This window comes from Schistocerca serialis, chromosome 7 (genome assembly GCF_023864345.2).
Source record: "Schistocerca serialis cubense isolate TAMUIC-IGC-003099 chromosome 7, iqSchSeri2.2, whole genome shotgun sequence".
Taxonomy (NCBI): domain Eukaryota; kingdom Metazoa; phylum Arthropoda; class Insecta; order Orthoptera; family Acrididae; genus Schistocerca; species Schistocerca serialis.
This window is the reverse complement of record NC_064644.1, coordinates 294,442,021-294,464,868: the sequence shown is the minus strand read 5'-3', so window position 1 is coordinate 294,464,868 and position 22,848 is coordinate 294,442,021. Positions and strand designations below refer to the sequence as shown.

At 38.8% G+C, this 22,848-nt stretch overlaps 1 protein-coding gene across 1 annotated transcript in view; it reads left to right on the top strand.

Moving 5' to 3' along the window:
* Window positions 1-21,703, top strand: part of LOC126413026 (AF4/FMR2 family member lilli) — a 423,561-nt gene extending 401,858 nt beyond the window's left edge. Inside the window, exons 11-20 of the mRNA XM_050082919.1 lie at window positions 2,271-2,593; window positions 3,707-3,894; window positions 4,046-6,291; window positions 7,971-8,319; window positions 11,174-11,361; window positions 11,515-11,709; window positions 12,041-12,118; window positions 12,212-12,308; window positions 15,658-15,982; window positions 18,496-21,703. Of these exons, the coding sequence (XP_049938876.1) occupies window positions 2,271-2,593; window positions 3,707-3,894; window positions 4,046-6,291; window positions 7,971-8,319; window positions 11,174-11,361; window positions 11,515-11,709; window positions 12,041-12,118; window positions 12,212-12,308; window positions 15,658-15,982; window positions 18,496-18,623 (4,117 nt within the window). The 3' untranslated portion in view covers window positions 18,624-21,703. The remainder of the gene's footprint in view (window positions 1-2,270; window positions 2,594-3,706; window positions 3,895-4,045; window positions 6,292-7,970; window positions 8,320-11,173; window positions 11,362-11,514; window positions 11,710-12,040; window positions 12,119-12,211; window positions 12,309-15,657; window positions 15,983-18,495) is intronic.
* The last annotated feature ends 1,145 nt before the right edge of the window (window positions 21,704-22,848 follow it).

Below are 22,848 nucleotides of genomic sequence, written 5' to 3'. Positions count from 1 at the left end.
AGATATCTAATTCACCCTTGAGTGTGAGGAGAATACAACCATACCTTTTCTTGACATGAAATTATGAAACAGGACCAACAGCTATCTTTTAGTGTTCGCAGTAAATCTGCTGGTTAAGACATTGCTGTACCAGACTCTTCTACATGCCTCCACCTCCCACAAAAAAACTATGAGGATCAGTGGCATACAAATTCTCCAGATTTCCACTTCAGCATACAGAACTCCAACAAGAAACAGAAACAATAAAATTTAGCACAATTAAAAATGGATTTGATCCTTCACTCACAAATAGTGTGTCACAACAGATAAAAAATACACTGAACAAACAACAGCAAACTACACTCATAGCTGACAGTTCCCTAGCAGTTACATACAGAAAAATACCATATCTTGCCATAATGTCTGATAAATTAGCTAGTTTATTTGAAAACATAGAGGGAAAAATTAGCTTAAGGAGCACCAACAACCTAGTTAGGAAACTTAAATCAGAACATAAAACTGTGAGGCATTTATGAAATTAACTGCAGCCAATGCAACAAATATTATTTAGGCCAGACTAGCAGAAATTTCACAATTTGATTTAAAGAACATTCAGACTGCTTCAAACTGGAGAAATACAACAAATCAGATGTAGCAACACTCATTGTAGTCAAAGGCCACCCTTCGAAAATCGTGGACAGCCTCAAAATTTTGCGCAAAAGCAAATGACGTAAAGAATAGCTGTTATGGAAAAAATGGAAATACTTATTCGCAGCACAAAAAGATACAGGGTAACTTTAAGTCAGTTCTGATGCAACAGACTTAAGACACTTCAGTGTGAAATGAATGACTACCAGTCAGTCAGTATTGAGGATGTCACTGTAAAGAAATGATAGTCATATGCATCTGCACACTGCAAGGCCACCTTATTGAAATGTGTAATGTTAACAGTGATGTAGGAAATTTTTGTGCAGAGAAATATGTCCCAGTCAGTTTCAGACTAAGTGGTGCGAAAGTGTAATGTCGGTCAACAGCTTTGCCAATGTACCAGTGATACAAATGAAGCTTTGCAACTCTAAAATTTTATGTGGACACTTGACACATTGAAAGTGTATCACAGGATTATTGGATTATTGCACATAACTGATGCAAAACCATCTGCATCCCACAAAGGCTGTGTCAGATGAGGTACAGCTCCACACCAGGAAAAGAAACCACAGGACACACATTTTGGGCATCCTTCATCCCTCCCCCCAGATACCCCAATAGCCACTTTGTTAGTAGAACAGTCAGCAAATAAGTATTCTATATTAAAATTTAATTAAAACATATTTCAAAGTAACAAACATCTGTAAACATAAACACCTGATTATGGGAAAAAAGTTGTTGAAACATGTTTTAACATGTTAAATTGAACATGAAATAATAATGATGATGATGATGATAATAATAATAATAATAATAATAATAATAATAATGATGATGATGATGATGATGATGATGATGATGATATACAGAAGATAACAGGAGAAAAAATTGAAAAATACATCCAACTGGCTTAGGAAGTCAAGGACATGTGGCATCAGGATAAAGTTGACATTATACCAATTATACTATCAACTGCAGGAGTCATACCACACAATATCCACCGGTACATCAACGCAATACAGCTACATCGAAACGTATATATACAACTACAGAAATCTGTAGTTATTGATACAAGTTCAAATACCCAAAAGTTCCTAAATGCAATGTAACATATACCTTACAGTTAGAAGGAAGTCACGCTTGATCATGGTCCGCGTCACTTTCCATTTTTAACGAGACATAATGTCTGAGAAAGGAAAGAAATAATAATAACAACAATTGTCTTTAGTTGCTCAATACACTATTTTCACACCGACTTTATGTGAATTACAGTTTTCAGCTTAAACATGTGTTTTTCCCCAAATTATTACTTGCGGACACGATGCACTCCGTATGATCACTGTGGTACTTGTGTGATAATGTTAAACATATTCTTGGTATTGGATTTTTAAAAATTACTTTGTGATTTGACATAATTAGCAAACATGCAGTCTTACTTACACAGGTATTTTTGTTTTGTCACACACTAACTCTGCATGTCCCCATTGTAAGCTTTCTTTTGGTCTTCAGAAATAAAATCATTAATGTTATATGAAATAAAGGTAGCATATTATTATTTGTATTTCTTTTTGACTCCTAGTATAACTGACGTCTGGAATTTAGGGGTATAATGTATTAAAGTGTATCATACCGTGTTGTGACAGGTGTGGTGTGCCTCTGTCAATGCTGAGCCCACAGACGACACCACTGCTGCATTTGCAACCACCCCAGGCGACGCCTGTACCTGCACCAGTGCCACCTATGTCGCCAGTAGTGGATGTTGAGACAGAGATGAGCACTGCCCCTGTGCTGCCACTGACTTCACCACCACCACCTCTGCCTCCGCCCACCATCGCAACCAATGGTGGCCATAGTGTTGTCTCTCCATCGTCTAGCGACCCTGATACACATTCATCTGCAAGCTCGAGCAGTTCTAGTAGTGGTGAAGATGACGACGACGATGATGATGAGCAGCCGTCTGCTTTGGGTAAGATTACATCTGTTGTTAAATAGTAACATCAGTACATGGTTGGATTCATTGATATAAACAGTTTTGTAATGATGGGATAAAGACTATTAGTGTAGTGTTTTTGAAGAAAGTGATTATTGAGATTTGCAGAAAATGGTGATTACAGTGAAGCTTTAAATTGCGCAGTAAGATAGTGCATCACAGTAAGATTTCTCTTAATCTATGGTACAAGTTCTTTTTCTCCTCCACATACTATTCTTCAGATTTTGAGATAATATTGTTTGTGTGAACTGGATTATACTGTAAATTTGACAAATTATCTGCCTCAATCAATTTATTTCAGTTTTTGGAAATGGTAGGATTGGAAATGTATGCATTTTTGAATATAAGCATTGCTAATTTCAGCTAGGGATCAATGACAGAGATTATTCAACAGCACTTAAATTTAATGGAGAATACTTTTTCGCAATTTAAAATGAAATACTTCAACGTAATTACTATACAGGGAATTAGTATAACATTCTCACTATGGCCATGACCATTGCAATTTAAAAGCAGACCGTGACTAAATATAATCCACCTTAATTTCTTGACGGTCTTAACAGAAGTAAAAAAGAGAAATGAGTGTGATAGTTTAGTTACATATTTACAAATATAAAGAGCCAGTGATTGCATATTCCAGGCCTGCAAAGACAAGTAACTGTGTGCAGTATCGGGGATAATTCAACTGCAAACACTACTGTGCAACTTGGCAGATAACCCACCTCCAGAAATTGTGTTCAGCAGTGTTCCAGATGCAGAACTTTCTGCTGGATAGTTTATTTCAGTATTAATAAGATCATGTTTAACACACGTTGTGCTGCTAAGAAGATTCCTAAAAGTGGGAATCCAAATCAATGTTGACACATTTCTGCGTACTGTTAACTTTCTGCACTGTGTGATGTTGGTAGACTGTGTGCAGAAATAGCAAAAAATTTCATGCCGTTCATGAAATTGAAATATTTACTCAATTGTTGTGGAGACATTGCTAGTTCTCTCTACTAAATTGATATTTTGTTGTGCTGAAGGAGATAAAGGTTGTTTTAATGGTTAAATTTGTTCCCATAATTACAAACCTCGCTCTGTTCACAGATGACATGCTGGTGCCACAACCAGAGCAAAGCCCGGGCCGGCCACCCTCCAGTGCTTCAGCCCCAGCAGCTACTACTGCTGCTCTCTCTGACGCTGTCACAGCTGTGGCACCTAATGAGGAGACCAATAACAACCGCAGCTGGGGTCTGGCAAATTTCCTTCATGCTCAGCAAGATAGATCACTGCAGGTATGAGCTGGCTTGCTTTTGTCTCCTTTGGAGACAGTGGACTCCATAGATGTTTTCAGATTAAGTTTCTGTGTTACAATTTGCCGTTACAAATAACTGTTCTTAAAATCCTTCAAATACTTAATATAGGTTCTATTTTCTGTGTTTGAAGGAGTGCATGAGTCGCTGCAGTCCAAGTTCGAGGTTGGAACTACCACCTGCTCCCGCTGTACCAAGGGCTCCCCCTCATGTACCTGACTCTGATGACGATGACAATGAAGAGGATAATGACGACGATGATGGTGAAGATGAAGAAGAGGAAGAAGAGGAGCAGCAACAGCAGCGTCGGCAAGAGGATGAGGAAGAAGAGGATGAAGAGGGTGATTGCATGACCAAGATGACACGTGAGGTAGTTGTACATCCTGTACAGCCCGTATCGAGCATGTCATCAGACGAAGAACCTGCTCCACCGCCACAGCAGCCAGTTGTGGCTCCTGTGGTACGCCGCCCAACGGGTGCTGCAGAACGCCGCCACAGACCTCGTACATTGCGCAAACAAATTGTCAGTGCTACACCACCTGGTGACAATAGTGATTCGGACACGGCACCACAACCACCACCACCCAGGCCACGACCCCATGTTGCACGAATACGACCGTCTGTCAGTAGCAACAGCACGTGCAGCAGCACCTCGTCCGATGAGGCACCTGCGCCTCCTCCAGCTACTAACACAACCCCAGCTCCCATCCTGCCTGCCACTTTGCCTTCTACTCTGCACAAGAAACCACCCCGTATCCAGTCCTCATCTTCCACATCATCATCGTCGTCGTCTGATGATGAAACCCCACGTGGACCGAGTGGTGCAGTTGCGGCAATACCACCTGTAGCACGTTCTTCCCCAGCAGCCCCAAATACCTCAGAAACCTCAGTTCCTGTTCCGAGTAGACCTGTAGCACGTGATGTCTCGTCTAGTGATTCTGACAGTGATGTGCCTGTACCTTCTAAAAGAAAAACTGCTGCAGCTATTGCGTCAGTGCCACCAGCGGGAAAGGTGAAACAGCGTGATCGGACTAAAGATACCGCAACTCGCAAGGAACGTGCAAAACCTTCACAGAGGCGGGCACGTAGAGAAGAAGGTGTGCGCCCCAGTCGAGGTGCCGCCTCACGCCTCAAGATTATCACCCCGGAGGAGTGCCCCACTACGACTGATTCAGAGGCCGAAGACAACTGTCGCCCAACTGCAGCACCGCATCCCCTCAGTGCACCTACACCAGCTGCTGCAGCACTTCCTTCCGTGTCAGCATTGTCAACTGCTTCCTCCTCCGGTGCCAAAATTCGTGCAGGAAGGGCTGGAGTGTCGGGTCGACGGCGGACATCTGGCAGCGACATTGACAGGTCACCTCCACGACCGGCTGCTGACGAGAGTCCACCTGAGTTGGACTCTGAGGACAAAGCAGTACAAGACAAGAAGAAAAATGACACTCTGCGAAAATTGTTCTCAACAAAAACTAGGGACCAGGAAGGTGGCTATGGCGGTAAAGGGAAAGGGGGTGGTAAAGGAAAAGGTGGCAAAGGTAAAGGTGGAGTCATTGTAGTAGAATGTGTTTCATCATCTGAACGTGCTGCCAATGAGGAGGCAGAGACGACAGCTCGTATGCCGAGTCCGGCGCCACCGTCACCGTGTCCACCACCTCCACCCCCTCTTCCTCCACCTCCACCAGCACAGGTAGTGCCTACTCCATCGGAAGAACGCAAGTCTCCTATGCTAACTCAATCTTCCCAAGATAGCAAGCGTAGGATAAAACACGAGGATCCTCCGGTGAATGTTGCCGATAGGGACGCTCCTCCAGAGAAAACCCGCAAGAAAATAGCAAGGGACAGTGGTTCAGGCAAGCGCAACAAAACCTCACCGGAGGCAGGCAAGTCTCCTGCAACTGCTTCTGCTGCTCCAATAAAGAGTGAGCCAGTGGAAGCACAGGGAGTGCCACGGCTACTATGCAGCATCAGCCTCTCGCGGCTCACTTACATACCGCCGAAACCAGGTGTCAAGGCTGAGCCTCAGAACAGCCCAGCATCTTCACCTGTTAAGGAGCAACATTGTGATGCAGAAGAAGAGTCAAAACAGCAGATTCGTGCCCGTCTCTTTGGTGACCCAGTGTCTAATAATTCCGAGCCACCGTGTAGTAAAAAACGGACTCGTTCGCCGAGCTGCGAGTCCCCTGAGGAGGGGGAGATAGTGATGCCAAAGTGTGAAAGTGTGGACGCTAATAAAGGTGCCACAAGTGCTACCACAAGTTCAGTGAGTAGCCGTGATGTTGAAGTATCAGAAAAACCACAGAAAAAGCCCAAGAAGCATCGAAGCCAAAGTAGGGATAGCAGCCACAAGCACTCAAATGGCCGAGGTGCTGTAAGTGTAGGGTAAGTAAAAATAGCTGACCTTATTCTTCTTGTGTCCAGTAAGACTAATTTTGTATTATGTGTCCAGAGACGTGACCATGTGGATTACCAGACTCATCAATACTTCGAATACTGCTGTCTTTTTAGTCAGTTCTTTGGTGTGAACTGGTGTAATTCTTCATTGCATTTAAATCTGATAGGAACATGGTTATTTAGCCGTTTAAAAGGGGAAAGAAAGCACATTAAAGAAAAAGGAGTCTATTTTAGTATGTACTTTTCAAGACAACAGAATAATCTTCTCACTTCAGACAACTTAATTCAAACACTTACGGGAGTCATCTCTTGTATTTTCATCTGGAAACTGGAAAGTCTCTCCTTATCTTCTATCTCCAGTTCAGAATCTCTGGATAAAAATCTAAGATTTCGGACTTAGTTAGCACGCTAGTGACCATACCTTCCTATACACTTTCAAATGAATTATGAAGGACTCTGTCTTCACAACTCTCTGAATTGCCAATGGATTGAGATATGTGGTAAGGTCAGCCCACTGGCAACAGAAAAAGTAGCTGCTTCCAGATTCAGAAATAAAACAGCTTCGGTGACATGCTAACCGTCCTTCAGTACTAGTTACGCTCTTATCTGTATGGGTGCAGGACGTGTGCACCCTTATGGTATATGGGCATCATATTGAAAACAGCTGATTAGGAAAGCGTCAAACAACTGAACCATGAATTGTCGTTTACTTTGTCCGTGTGCAGCTTTTGCTCGTTTGATGAACATACATGTAAGATTGGTATTAGTAACAGTTGCGTTGGTTTGAGATTCATTGCATGATTCCTGTTTCATCAAGTGTGAGAAATGTAGTTGTTTGCATACAGAAGTGTAAGTTCAGCTTAAAACTTGGCAGAAAAAAATAGGGCAAAAGAAAATGAGAAATAGGCCCTGCCATTGTGTTAAAGGATTGCGTGTTTTGCTATTATGTGTACTCAAGTGGTTGGAGTCCAGGCAGCCTGTACACTTAGCAGTGAAACTCGCAGCTCTGGAGATGATGACTGGGTTGATCATCAAAATATTGTGCAGAAAATAGAAATAACAAATCAGGTGAACACCCAGAAGCTCACTATTAATTATTCATGCAGGAAAACCTGAGATGTGTAATGAAGAGTGCTGAACATCACAGTCAAGTTAAAATAAACTTCCCTGATTTTAGCTGCATAATCTGTTGCTTAGGATACACAAAAAGTAATCTTGGTGCAATAATTTCAGTTTATTATGCTGCATTTTCACCTATCAGGACTGCTAATGGTTTTCCACTATAATGCTCTACTGGAATTACTCAATTAGATGTGTTGAGTTCTTGCTAACCTGAGGATTGTCTGTCTGACCCATTTAATATGGAATGTCCTACAATTTGATGTTTTCTCATACACACAAAGTATTTCCATAGATGAGTAACTTAAAAGAATTGAGAAATCCTAGGACCGACCAGGGATCAGACACTGATTCTTTGTATTGGTAACCTCATAGTCTTCTAATGACACTTATTTTCCAGCTTACTGACACTTTTAAGGAATATTCTTATCTCTGCATAATGCACATGCTAAATGCAGTCTTAATCTGTGTTGATTCCTGATTATTCAGGAAAAACTGAAAGCGTTGTATATTTGTTTCCTGTTTGCAAAGATGAACTCTTGTTACAGAGAGAAACAGGAGACTGAGGTGAAAGGACATCACCGATCAAAGTCGAAGCAACGAGATAAAGACCGTGAGCGTGGTAGTGATGGGAAGTCCCATCGGCACAGTCGCACATACGGTCATCACAGGCGTGAGCGACGGGTCAGTGTGAGCAGCTCTGCTTCGTCTCAGAATGTGCCAGAAGCTCCTCCCTCTTCTTCCATTCCCCAGCTGGAGCAAGCACCCGAACAGCATCAGCCTTCTCCAGCACAGCCCATAGCTTCCACATCAAGTGGTGTGACAGGAACGACGAATGTGTGCCGTCTCCCCTCTGACAGCGACAGCGAAGATGAGCCACACCGGCCCTCTAGTCAGGTAAATTTCTGAAAATTCTAACTTCTTGTATTTGTAACAATACTTCAGTGCAGTGGTTCCCAACCTTTCTGAAATCATTACCCCCTGAGTACAATGAGATATTAGCTAGTACACAACCCCCCTTGCCTACAAACATTAGTGTGTAATTAAACTTCAGAATCGAGAAGAATTTTCTTTGAACACCTTTGTTTTTAAAATGACAAAAGATAAATAATTCTTTGTTTCTTAGGTGTTTTATTAAACCATTAACTAATTAGTCAATGAGACAATTGATACTGCATATTTCTAACAACCTTTTTTATAGAATGATGAAGCAGTTCTCAGAGTATTGTGAGTGCTATCTTAAAAGTCCTTCTCACAAAAGAGTGCTATTATCTACTCTGAAGGCATTGAAGGTGTTATAAAACATGCTTCCTCTGCACCGCTCCTCTCTTTAGCGGCACTCACTTCACCCACGTGTTGCACCCTTGTTCAGAATCAGCCAAATTACAATTTGTCAATGAAAATAATGAAATAATGAAAATAGAATGTAATTGACTAGATAAAAAAAAACTCTGATCACAAAGTGACAGCAGGAGAACACATCTAAAGGTTAAGAAAATTTGCAAGCTTTCTAAGCCAGTGGCTCTTTTTTCTGGCAGAAGAGTTGAAGGGGAAGGAAGAGGGATGAATAAAGAGGTGTGAAGTATAGGAAATGGGGAGAGTTTGGAATAGTCACCCAGAACCTTGGGTCAGGGGGGACGTACTGTCCAGGATGTGAGGAAGACTGACTATTGTGGACTGCACCTGATGAGATTTGAAAATCTAAGAGTTTTGAGATGGCCATTTTGTAAACCTCACCAGTCCTCCTCCTCCTTCCTTCCCCTTCAACCTGTCTGCCAAGAGGAGGAGCCAATGGCTCTGAGTGCTGGCAAGCTTGCTGCTTGGTGAGTTGATTTTTTATCTGTCCATTTACATTAAAATTACAATATGTGCACTATACTTATTGTTCGTAAATCAGTCGATAGCTGGACAGCTTACTTCTGAACTGGCAGAAATTGGAGGACTTCAAGCTGCCATGCTGTGTCTGAGCACTGCCACTTACAACTGCTGTGTTGTGCTATACTGCTGATTTGTTGCTTTATTGTTGCAAGGAGAACAATGAAATAATTTCTCGTCTGTTGCAGGAACTAGCTACAGCATGGATAAGATATTTTCATCAGAGGTTTAGGCATATGTGATGTATATATATCTAAATTTTACTGTCATAGATATAAGATACATAGAACAAAACAGTTATATGGGGGTGGGGGATGCACTATGTGAGGAAGATTTTCATACATTCATTTCCTCCACCACATTATGTCGGATACTCATGCATAGCGATAACACTGACGATCTTTTAAAAATAATTTAGTTTCTTGACCAAAACACAATTCAATCCATCTAGCACTCACCCTTCAGAAAATTTCATTTTAGTCCTCAGCGGGTCATTACCTCCAGGTTAGGAACTACTGATTTAATGTGTATCTGTTGTTCTTGTGTGAGCAGAACTGTGTGTAAGAGAGCTGAAACTCTCCGTTATTATGTATTTCATGAGGAGAATGTGTGTAGAAGAAGGCAGCCGTGCAATGTGATTTTGCATGTGCTTGTCTGTATTGAAGGATAAGACTTAATATATTAATGGGAGGTGGGAAAGGCAGATGAAAATGAGATGCCAGACTGTCTCGGGTACCACATGAAATTGGATGTTAATGATCAAGCATTCTGAAGTGCACAGCTGTTTATAGAAATGGTTGTATGTGAGATAAGTTTATTATAACAAATTGGTCTGGCCACTGCCAAAATCCAGAAAAGGGCAACGTGCATCTGCAGAATATTACAGCTGACATGTATGTATGTTTGTGATGTGAGCTACTGTAAGAAATGTTCATTTGAAAGCTATTACACCAGCATGTAAAAGAGATCGTGAAAATTGAAGCACAACTTGTGACCATTCTTATAAAGGTAGATATCTTGTAAATCCTCCAGATGTTCATGGGTAATCAGAAAAAGTGTTCTGTCATCACATGAAATGTGGGTAGATGGATATTAGGAAACTAAGAAAACTAATTTGAACCAAGCTGCACTGATTGGTGCTGACTACCAGTGTCATTCCTCAACACAATGCCTGGCCACACTTTGACTGGAAAAGAAATGTATTGTTATCTCAGTTCCTAAACATTTCCATTCTGCTCTGATTAGGTTCCAAGTGATTTCTACCTCTTCATGCAGGTGAAAAAGCCCAATGTGAAAAAGCCCAATTTCTTTACTCTGAGAATTGATAGAGATATTGCGGTAATGTGCAGTTTCAAGTGACAAAACTTGAGCTCTTCAAAAGCTGTCGTAAATGCTTAAATAAGATTAGTGATTATATAGGAAAGTAACATAAAGGTATAGTTTTAAGATTTTTCCAGTGAATTTGCTTTAACTATTCTAGTACTTACAAGGTAGCCTAATTGAGTTTACTTTCTGAGTAACCCTTGTATGTGCATAAGGTTCAAGAACCAGATAATATATTGTCTCAGATTCTCAACTTTGGTCCTCTGTAGTGTTTATTAAATATTATTATTAAATATTGGTGGGTGTGCATGAAGGTAACCGCAAGAGTTTATTACAAAATCCATAGCAGATATTGCCACTGCGCACTGTAATTACCTTCTCTCATCTCTCTTTGTGACTTGAATTAACTGTGTAATTTGCAGGAGAGGAATATAATGTATCATACATGAAATCAGTGTTTTGTTCTTGCTTCATAAGGAATGGGGTAGCAGATAAATGCGAGAAAAGATCGCTAATTTCCTGGAGAAATTAATTCATAATTTTTCTGTTGTAGGTCGACATGGCATTGTCAGACATCCAGCCAACGAACCACGAGAGGGAAGTAGCTGGAATCCTGGGGAGGCATTCTCCAGGTCCTAGCTCAGACTCTCACCTTGGGTGGCCTCCCCCTGCCACACCCGCCCAAAGGGTGTACTACTCGTACTTCGAGCGTGACGATGAAGGCTCGGGTGACGAGGGCCGGTAAGTTCATCTTGCTTTTATGTTATGTTAATATTGTATTGTAACACAAGTTATTGTACTGTTTAGATAGATAATTATTTCTCTTCTTAAAGTGTACAAGTATATTTTTGTTTGTTTTGTATGACTGAAGTAGATATTGCTTTTCAAATTAAGTGACCAGAACCGGTTCCTGACTGAGGCTAAACGACTGAAGCATGGAGCAGACCGTGAAACTGACCATACTGCACAAGGAATGCAATACCTTGAAGCTGTGTTGTTTTTCCTGCTGACTGGTAATGCCATGGAGCATGATAGCTGTACTGAGAAAGCTGCTTTCACTATGTACAAGGATACACTCAGCCTTATCAAGTAAGTAAAGACTTCCATATTTGTGAATAATTTGATCACACATTGGGTGGCTCCTTAGAAGTGACCTTATTTGTTTTTTCAATGAGAAGTCACTTATCCCAGTAAATCTTTTTTTGTATATGCTCATCTGCAAATTCATACTGTTGGAACTAGATATTTTGAGTGTGTAAATTAGACATTGGCTCTCCAGACCATTAATTTGTTGGTTGTTGTGATTGTTGATTGCCATAGCAACAGTTTATTTCCACTACAGTTATTTGTAAATAGTAACACTCGGTATTGTTTTTCATGATAGAGCAAGTGTTAAATTTTGTTTTGTTATTTATTTCAGATACATTTCATCAAAGTTCCGTGGAACTCAAAGCTGTACACCCCAAGGCAGCATACACAGCAAACTTGCTATATTGAGGTAGTGCAATCCAATTGTTAACTTTTGTACTTAATTTGGTCTGCTTAGTGATTTTGTTTTCCATACTGAAAATCATGTTCCTCTTGAATTCAGTTTGAGGTGCCAGTCGCTGCTATATTTCAAACTCTTCCAAATAAAGAAGTATGAAGTGAAGGAGTTTCAGAAAGTGATCGCTGAGTATCAGCAGAGGGTAAGGCATTCTCCGATTTCTTGAGAAATTATTTATGTTAGTGAGTTATCTCTTAAATTACAGTTCGTGTACTTTTAAGACCTGTATTATACGATTACATACAGACATTGCTTTAATTCTCCTTCCAGCTGCCTTTTGCTCCCTTCCTTTTATATTCGTTCTCCTCAACTTTGTCTTTTAATGCTTTGCTGTTTAATGTGTAGTTTTCAGTACTCTTGTAAGAAGTCAAGTGTCACTTTTTCTGATTCTTCACAACCACAGTCTTCACAAGCTTCAAATCTGTAGAGCAGTGAATGTTTCAGTGATGGTCAGGAATACCACTAAATTACCCAACATTTAAATGCTGACTTTTTTCAGAACTAGTGATGGTCATTGCTCAACTTGTTGATAGCTGTGAACACTGTTCCACCGTTAGCATTACATGTTTTATAATTATGATGCAGGAAGTGGTTTAAATATGAAGAAACTTGCTTATCGAGCGTATAACCGTTCATGAATCATGCCATTATTCTCTGGGGACATCAAAGTTACTTGGATAGTATTTTTAGAATACAGAAGTTTGCTAAAAGTATTATATATTGTGCTATTCTAGAACACCCTCAAAAGATCTCTTAAAAAATGGCTGGGTATATTGACAGATACTTTACAATAAATATAGTGCACAGAATAATGAAGTCTTACCCTTCCCCCCACCCCCATTGTTATACAGAAGAGTGAAATTTGTCTACCTTTCTTTGTCGTGGTGCAGAAGTGTGGCACTCTGTGGTGTTGCCCGCGGTCTAGGAGGTGCTTAGAATAGGAAAGTGTTGGCACTTGTGATAAAAAAGCTAGAGCTCAGAAGTGCATGGAGGTGTAAGATTAGTTAATGGTGTCACATTAACATCAAATTTCACTGCAATTCTGCCCAGTGTTACTGTAGATGTGTCACATGGTAGGAAGGTCGTCGCACATCTCTTACGTCAACCCTTATATTGATGTCTCTGCGATGGAGGTCAAAACTGTGACACCCAATGTTGGAATTGCAGAGCTGACATATGGGTGGCTGAGGTAAACATTTCGGACACAGCACTGCTCAGAATTGACATGAAATGACCTCAGGAGTTGGCATAAAGGGTACCGATGAAACAGTGAACCACCTCTTCCTTTGGGGAATTAATTTACACTCGTTTCACTTTCCAAAATGACACTTTATAGTATTATATTGCAGAAAACCTTTGGCACTGCTGACCCCCCCCTCCCCCACTCCCCCCTTTCCACCCTTTATTCAGCCCTTGTCTATAGACATAGTAGTGCTGCAACCCTATTGAACTTGATCTGGTGCCCTTGGATTGCAGTGCACTGCAGTTTTTGCTCCTGTTATACAGGTAAAACCACTAGGGACCATTCCAAATCATTCAAGAAAATTTGAAAGTGATCCGAAGCAGCGAATGTTGTTCAATTCCTGTCCTGTTTTGCAGCCTCCTGTGGAGAGAGAATGGTTTGGTGTGACATACCCACATGCATGTACAAAACTGCAAAGGGTTCCTGTAAGTCTCTCCAGCTCGGAAATACCCGCGCACATTTGTTGAACACTTTTAAAAGGCACCGATACAGAGAGAAACCTTGACAGATTTATAGCCACCTGCAATACCCCTCAGATTCTGTGTGCCCACAAGCAGGTGCTAGAGAAAGTCAAACTTCACTTTTCTTTGTTTCAATGGGAGAAAACACCATGGTTTCAAAAAAAGTGATCAGTTCTTTTGTGCAGTGTATATTCATTAACATCTTCTGGCACTGCCAATGTTTCTATTTTCACAAAAATGGCGAAAAGTGTGAATATTACACTAGTGGCAAAAATGTCTACATATTCTTCAAGGGGTTAACACGAGTGTGGAAAGGAGTTAAGGTATGTGGTTACACATGTATTCAGCAACCTATCAGAGCATATTAAATGTCGTGAAGGTAATGTAGTAGAGTTAAAGAGTGAATTAAGCAACTTTTTGCTAAGCAGCTCCTTCTAGTCTGTAGATGCAGTATCTTCACAGAAACTTCTAAAATGAACGTTTAAGAATAATGAGTAACTTCTAGTTTGTTTGTAATGGAGTAATGTAAAGAAGTATCACTGCATTGCATTTAACTTAAAGAAAGCCTCTGTCTTTCATTGACCCTCCTGTATGTCCTGCCCCCCCCCCCCCCCCCCAAACACACACACACCCACCCACACCCACACACACACACACACACACACACACACACACACACACACACACACACAAGCTGCATTCAAAGCAACAGGACGTGTGTTCACGCAGCTTGCATCATCCAGGACTATTTTGTGAGCAAGAGGATTAATTTATGCATCTCTGCCCACAATGGCCATCAGATCTCAGTATTATTGAGTATTTATTGTTTACTTTGGAGAGAAGTGTGTGTGATCACTGTCTGTCTCCATCATAGTTACCTGAACTTGCCATTATTTTGCAGGAAGAGTGGTATAAGATTCCCTTGAAAACCAAACAAGACCTGTTGTATTTTTGAGATGACTGTAATCTATTTTGAATGCCAATTGTTTTTCTACACTATTTTTAGGCATGATAATGTGTTTTTTTCCCATGTTTCCGCATTTTTGCATATTTCCTGTACAGGCATGAACTCTAAGAATCTGAATAAGGCACATTATAGTTTAATTCTTTTTTGAGACTGTGCCTTTGAATTGCGCATTTTCTGAAACATTCAAAGCTTCCTTCTTGTAAGCAAATTACAACTATATATTGTAATAGGTAAAACTGGCCAAAATTTCTCCCTCGGCTAAATATTTAATATGCAGGACTGTCTTCAAGCATTTTGGCAAACAGTCAAAAGCTAGGGTATATACTAACATGTTTCTTTATCTATACTAACATATTTCCTTTCATTAAAATTTTACAATTTTAGATTTCATTTTCCTCAATAGGAATTTAACTGTGCCACAGATTGGGAGAAATTTCCTAACTAGTACTAGTCACGTGAGAGAGAATAATTTTTGCAGGCAAAGCAATATGGTATGTTGGAAAGTTTAAGACATCTCTTGTACTGCACACAGAACTAATATTCCTCTTTCTGATAAGTGGTTTATCTTTTCACTAAACTTGGCAACTATGATGCGTAAAAATGAGGCAGGTTAACTTTCTCTTAATCAGGCATCTGCCTGTTTGCTTAGTTTTGTACAACTAGCAGTCTACATAAAACTTAAGATGAAATAATTTTAGAAGATTGCAACAAAGTGTTGTACTGTCCAAATCTTTTGTTGCCTTCTTTTTCAGCAGCCCATCATTGTGTTGTAGCATGTGTGTTTGACATATTTATAATTACTGCTGTTATTATGTTGCAGGCACCAACTCTTCAACAGGAGCAAGTTGTAGGTGGTCAGGGAACTCCATCTCCCTTGTCACCAACACCATCACCAGCTGGCTCTGTGGGTTCAGTCAGCTCCGTGGGTTCCCTGGGGTCGTCCGGTTACAGCAGTGATGCCCGAGGAGTAGGACCCACACAGCCTGTGATTCCACAGCAGCATTCTGCTCCCCCTCCTTGTGTTGCAGTTCCTCTGTCGGTGCACAGTGCCATGCAGCGCCAGAATCAGTTCTTCACGTATCTGACATCCTGCTTTGATCTGTGGGAGCAGGCTGATGGCCTTGTTTATAAGGGCAAGCACAGGGGTAAGGAATCAAAACTGTAATATCAACTGCTGTTTTATTAATGTGCCACTGTGTATTACATTATATCCTTTGCTAGATAAGCAGAATTTTAAAGTACATGGTAATTAGATTCAATGTAAGAGATTCAGAGAGCAGGCAGGTGCTTGGTGTCACTCATTTGCAGAGATGACACATTATTCTTGTGTGTATTGTAATCATTGCCGACACAGCCCTCAGTTGCAAATTACATATTTTATTTCTGTTAAGTCTTTTTCATTTGACTTCATTTCATTGTGTAACTGTAACTCTTTCACATACTTGCTTAAGACAATATTAATATTAACATTTGTATGGTATAGCTGTGGAGGAGGATGAGAAGGACCCACCTGTTGAAGGGATGAGTGAAGCTGTGATTTTGATATGGTATGATCAGGGGATGGAAATATTCATACAAGCAGATGTGTATGCCCTTTGGTTGGGAACATTATGTGAAAAAGGAAGATATAACACACACACACACACACACACACACACACACACACACACACACACACACACACACACACACAAAACCACTGAATGTGCAAAAGCAAGATGCAGTTGATTGGTCTCAGAATGTTTTAGAAAGAAGAGAATTGGTATTGTGGGATGGACCATCATAGTCACAGTGTTTCCTATCAGTGGCATCTTCTGTTTTTTTCTTACAAATTCGCTGCATGTGTTTCCTGTAAGTATATCTTTCTCGTTTTCTTTCGTAGTTCTCTTGACTTCTGGACTAGTAAAAGTAGCTTCTTCCTCAAGATTCATCTTGATGTACATTTTGGTTACCTGGTTTGTCATGAGGATGGATACTTCAGTCCCTTTTTTTTTAAAAATACACAATAATTTCAACATGAAACTCTTTATGGATGTTCAGTGCAACCTGAAAGAAGTCTTACCCACAATTTGATGAAATCCTTTCTCACCTTGCAGTAAATTCTCGTTTGATTTCCCTTGTCTCTGACACTATTACTTTTGGGATTGAGCTTCGTAGGGTTGCAAGAGAGCTCTTGGAAACCATACCAGTGTCAGTCTTTACTCCACAACTCCGATGCATGTTTCCTCACTTGAAAATATTTTCAGCTTATTTCTTAGTGGAGAGGAATTCCTTTTGAACCGTTTTCCTATGAATGCTCATAATCCTTGCATGTCGCTGTTGAGTTTATATCTGCATTTGGAGAACCACTACATAATGTTATGAAAGAAGATGGCAAGTATTCCTAATCCATATGGGTATTTATTTTCTTCCATTATAATGTTGTTGCAGCAGTTGCACATAATTATTACTATAAATCTCTTTGGTCTGCTCATTACTAGTCCCTTTATTGTTCTGATTCACTGATTCAGATTCAGAAATGTGGTGTTGAACTGTAAGAGATGTGAAAAGCTATCAGATTCCACTTTCATCAGTTACATACTTCACTTAATCAGTTGTGGAATAAGTGACAAACAAACTAAGGGTCATCTGAGAGCTAAAACAAACATATCAGTGTGAACTGAAGCAGTTAAGTGTTGCCAAACTGTTTATTTACCAAGGATACCTGCTACATTTTTGTGGGAAGATTAATGGGAGCTGCTGTCATGGTCAGAGAAAACTGTGGAACCAGACAAAAGCATTCTGATTGGTTGACAATAATCAGTCTTGCAATGACATAGGTTGTTGACGAAATTTTGGACTCTGTGGTGGTAAATGTTGGATTAATGCACATACTCATAAAACTTTTTCCCACTCAATAAGCACCTATAACGAAAAATTACAAATTGAAGCTTAGTGTATATGCTGCAGTGATGTATATGTTAAAAGTATTATATACGGTGCTATTCTACAATACCCTCAAAAGATCTCTTTAAAAAGCTGGATATATTGACAACTACTTTGCAATAAATACAGTGCACAGAATAATGAAGTGGTAATTTCTTTAACCCATTTCCCCCCATTGTTACACAGAAGACTGAAATTTGGCTACCTTTCTTTGTCATGGTGCAGAAGTGTGGCACTCTGTGGTGTTGCCCCCGATCTCAGAGATGCTTACAACAGTAAAGTGTTGGCACTTGCGATAAAAAAGGTAGAGCTCAGAAGTGCATGGCGGTGTAAGATTAGGTAAAGGTGTCACATTAACATCAAATTTCACCACAATTCTGCCCAGTGTCACTGTAGATGTGTCACATGATAGGAAGATCATCACACATCTCTTACTCACATGTCAACCCTTATCTTGATGGCTCTGTGATGTTTTGTGATGTTATGTGCTCATTTGTTCCTGTTAACAGAGTTAAGTTTTGATTATGGCAGCATACATTTCCATAAAATTTCCTTAATTTCTGAGTGACAATGTGTGGCAAAGAGTAATTGCGGAGAAACAGATAATTGCATAATAGTTGCCTAAAAGCTGTTGGTTGATACTTAATATTTAAAGAAGGAAAACTGCACCATGACCTGTGTTTCTTGTTTGATTTTTAGTTTAGAGTATTTATTTTTTTTAATATTGTTTCAGAATTCTTCATTGAGCTGGATCGATACTGCGGACCGTTAACATTGCACAGTTCTTTGAATGACCTGGTTCGATATGTGAGGATTGGCATCCAGAGGCTCAAAGAGATCTCATCTGCACAGCCGACATGACAGCCTTTCGTGAGAGTGGACTTCTAATCCTCCCACAATATACACACATACAGTTTTTTTGTAACTGTTTGGGTGCCATTTCTTGGTAGATGTGGTCCATTGCTGTTCCAGTTGCTCTGCATAGAAGATATGCAGACATGGAGTTCTCATATGAGAAAGGCTTCATACAAAAGCAGTGTTGTATATTTTTGTACATATTATAGAGTTGAGGTACTAATATTGTTACTAGAAATTATTTAAAATTGTGTAAAATAAAGAGTGTGTTAATTGACAAATGGTTGTCATGAGAGGCCGTGTGTTGGAGTTTTGGGTGTTTCACCAAAAGAAGCTATAGAGAGAATATTTCTTTCTTCACTGATTGAACATTCTTGTTTATACATATGTACATATTTCTTCTGCTGGTCTTCATTTCCCTTATCTCCTTGTAGTTATTACTCATACAATACTTTCTTCTTGATTTGTGACTGGATAAATGCGCACATTTTTTTCCTGTGCGTCCATTTCTCTCTGTCATTACCTTTCAATTTTTTCTGTTCTTGTTGGACGTACCATTTATGTTAAGAAATGAAAGGCATCCATGACAAGTGTGAAGTGCATGTGAACTGTTTAATATTAAAATATTTATAATTGCAAATTTTGTACAGTTTTCAAACAAAGAAATGTCATAAAATATCCACATGTAAAATAATAAGATACCTTCAGTTATGTCCCATGTATTTTCGGATATAAATTAATATCTGATGTGTAGTATTTTTTTGTGAGTAAAGATGTAATAGAAACAAATTTATATTGTTGTCTTACATTAGTAGCAGTATAGTGCAATCAGAATATTAAGTCCACATATTTCTTTATGAATATGAGATATATTATATACATAAACTTAACATATATGAAAGGTTTGTGAATAAACTTGTTACCTAATTTGTTGCTGTAACAGCGTTGTAGTTATGGTTGAATGCTCCCCCTCCCTCCTTTCTCATGGCAGCATATTTCTCTTGCATTTTAACTGTGTTGGATGCCTTTTGATTTTGCCATGATCTGCAGTGTCTGAGGTAGTTCTTGAAATTATCTGAGATAATGTGTCAGCAAGAAAAGAAATCCAAAACATATGAGAATAGGATTTTATGGAGGCTTAGTTACAGCAACGCTGTTTTCAACCGAGTTGCTTACTGAAAGGCTTTGTCTCAGATGAAGAAATACCTTTGTCATATTGAACTTGCACTGATGTTTGTTACACATGTAATTAATGGCTTCTCTTTTTGGCTTTTTAATTGTCTAAATTTGAGTACTTATTATGATCTCTGTAATTGTGTTTTCATATAATGTCCTGATATTTGAATGCTGGAATATAGGTCTGGTTTCTTGTTGAGTTGGAAGGTGTCAGCCTACCCTAATAATTTAGGGCTGTGGTTCATTGCAAAATATTTTCATTACCTGTATTATCTTCCCCCTTATTAAAACAAGTTTCTTCAAAATATAAAATCATTGGTTTTCAATAAATGCTATATTCTGAAATGGCCGATTTTGGAAGTAACAATGTATGGTATACAGTGAAGCTACATGTTGAAGCCCTTACATTCAAAGAATGTTAAATCTTTCCTTTTGCTGCAGGTAACTTCTCCATCAAGGGAAGATCACTCATTTTCATTTGAACTGCAGTGCATAACTTGTCTCAATTATCTCAGTCCAGGCAACATTAATTATGCCCAGTTGATGTCTCGTGCTAGGAATTTACTACTTGTTTCTGCTGTTTGGTTGAAACTGATTTTACGTACGGACTTATAGCAATGAAATTTTAAGTATAGCAAAATAAGTGAATAAAGTAACAAATTTTATTGAAACTAAGTTTATGGAATTTTTTAAAACCAGCAGTTTTGGAAAATATGAACTGAATATGTTTCTGCTGTCCATTGGTGTGCACAGTTGTCAGAAATCACCTTGTTTTAATTAAATCAACAATTTTGTTTAATACAGAGGTATTGTTGTGATAATATTTAAATATTCTTTGTTATGTTAATTGTGTACAGTGTAAAGTATATTTATTTATTTACATCTTTCCTTACCACAACACTGCTGCTTATATCATTGTCATATTTAAAACTGTATTCATGAACTGAAAATTATTTTGATAATACTTATTGGAAAAGTAATTAATGGACAATGCAGGGTCAGTGGAATATGAAATGTATTAAATACTGCCATATATTTTTTATTGTGCAGTGCCGAGATTGAATTTTGTTCAAGTCAATACTCATTTTGTTGGCATATTGATGTAACATACAAAGTAAAATCCTGATAACTGTATATAGCAGATATTATTATATTTTGTATATTGAATGTAATAATTTCAGTCATAAAATTTTTGGAGATTCATTTCTGATCTGTTCAGTAATTTCAGAATCTGTGCACTTGAATGCGCCTGTTTGTGTAAACCTCTACAGAAGTGCTGTCCGAGATGTGTATGACGAGTCAGTGAAGGAGAAATATAATTGTTCCACTTATCAGCTGGTAAAACTAGGCCTGGCTTTGTTAAATAAGTTGGCATTGTTTGCATCCTCTGTTGCCTAATGACTGATATTGCTGTATTCAGGGTGTGCAGATAAATTTGTCAGCAATACATTTTTAACATGGAATAACTGCTATAGACTGCTTGAATGATTGTGTGCTGATAGATAAGCTTCATTAGAGAATATTTTTGTGAGTATATTTTTTGTGCAGCGTTTATTTTATATAAAGTAATTTAGAGGTCAAATAGAACACCAGCATTGGTCACCTTGTAACTGAGCCTCCTGAAAACGACATAGTTAATTTTAAAATTTAATAAAAGTATATATATTAAGAAAGAAACCAAAGTTTATTTAAGGAAATAGAAAACAAAGCAGACAAAAAGAAGCCTAAAAGTGACCTTCTGTAACACAACCAGCAGTACCTTTATAATAAAAATCAAGTGAAGTGTAGTGTAAGAATAGTTGTGAGAAGAAACATTATATTTCATCCTTGAAGGACTCAATTGTTTTACAAATTTATTATCATTATTATTATTATTATATAATTGTAAATATATGGAACTTATTTGAGAATATGCTTTGTTTTTGTTTTTTCTTCTTTCAACCTGGAAAAACGTTTAGACATATTCAGTATGTGTGTAGGTGCATTATGGCTAACGGAACGGAATACACAAAACACTATTTTCACAATGTACTTGCAATAATGTATGTCCTATTGGATATATGTAAAGAAGAGTGTGTGCACATACTATTTAGAGTCATTATTGCATCAGTATCTTGCATCAGTCACACGTGAGTTCATTGTTATCAATTTAATAGCACTCAACAACTTGGTCTCAGGTGCCAGATGAATTAAGTAAATGTTCTGTTGGAGGGATGGGAGGTATTGCCTGTTGTACTCTACACACATCCAAATACCTCACAATCTTTTAAAATTGTGCTAAATGACAATTTTCACCATATTTAGTTTGGATTGGAAGTGTTACTGTGCAGTAATCTCATACACACGTTATGCAACATACTTAGATCAAATTCATAAAAAAATTAGGGAGTAATCGTACATTTTGAATGTGATTTGAGACAGCAGTATACACTTGGTGAACTTCCTTTGTGGTGCCAAAATGGGTTGATAGGTTTCTTTCGTAAATTTAATTTGCTTGTTTATATAATTACATCCATAATCTGATGTAGACATTTTGGCTGATGAGATGAATACTGTTTTTTTGTATGTAGAATTTATGCAAGGAGCCCTCCCCTGCCACCCCAACCATAACCACCCTATCCTCTTTTATGTATTAAATCTCATATTCATAGTGGCTCTCTTCAGGAATTGTCATTGAACACACATTGTCTTACAAACACTGAAATTGAGGGCAAAGAGTGTGGTGCAGAGCTTGTGATAGTTTCAACCATGTAGCCATGGGAGGAAGGATATGAGATAGGAGAGCTAATATTTTTATTATACAAGAGCTATATTGCTTGTTGGAAGAAATCTGGATGAAGAAATAGTATTAAATGTATTAAACAGACCCTGTAACATTATGGTACACACTGTATAGCATTGAATACATTAAAAATTATGTTTTGGGTGTAAAAGATTCTTTGATTTTCATTTAATTATATGAGTAGCATATATGTAGGATAAATGTGGTGTAGGATCCTTCAGTTTATGAAGTAATAATGTGTTATGATGTGCCTGTACCTCTTACAAATTTCTA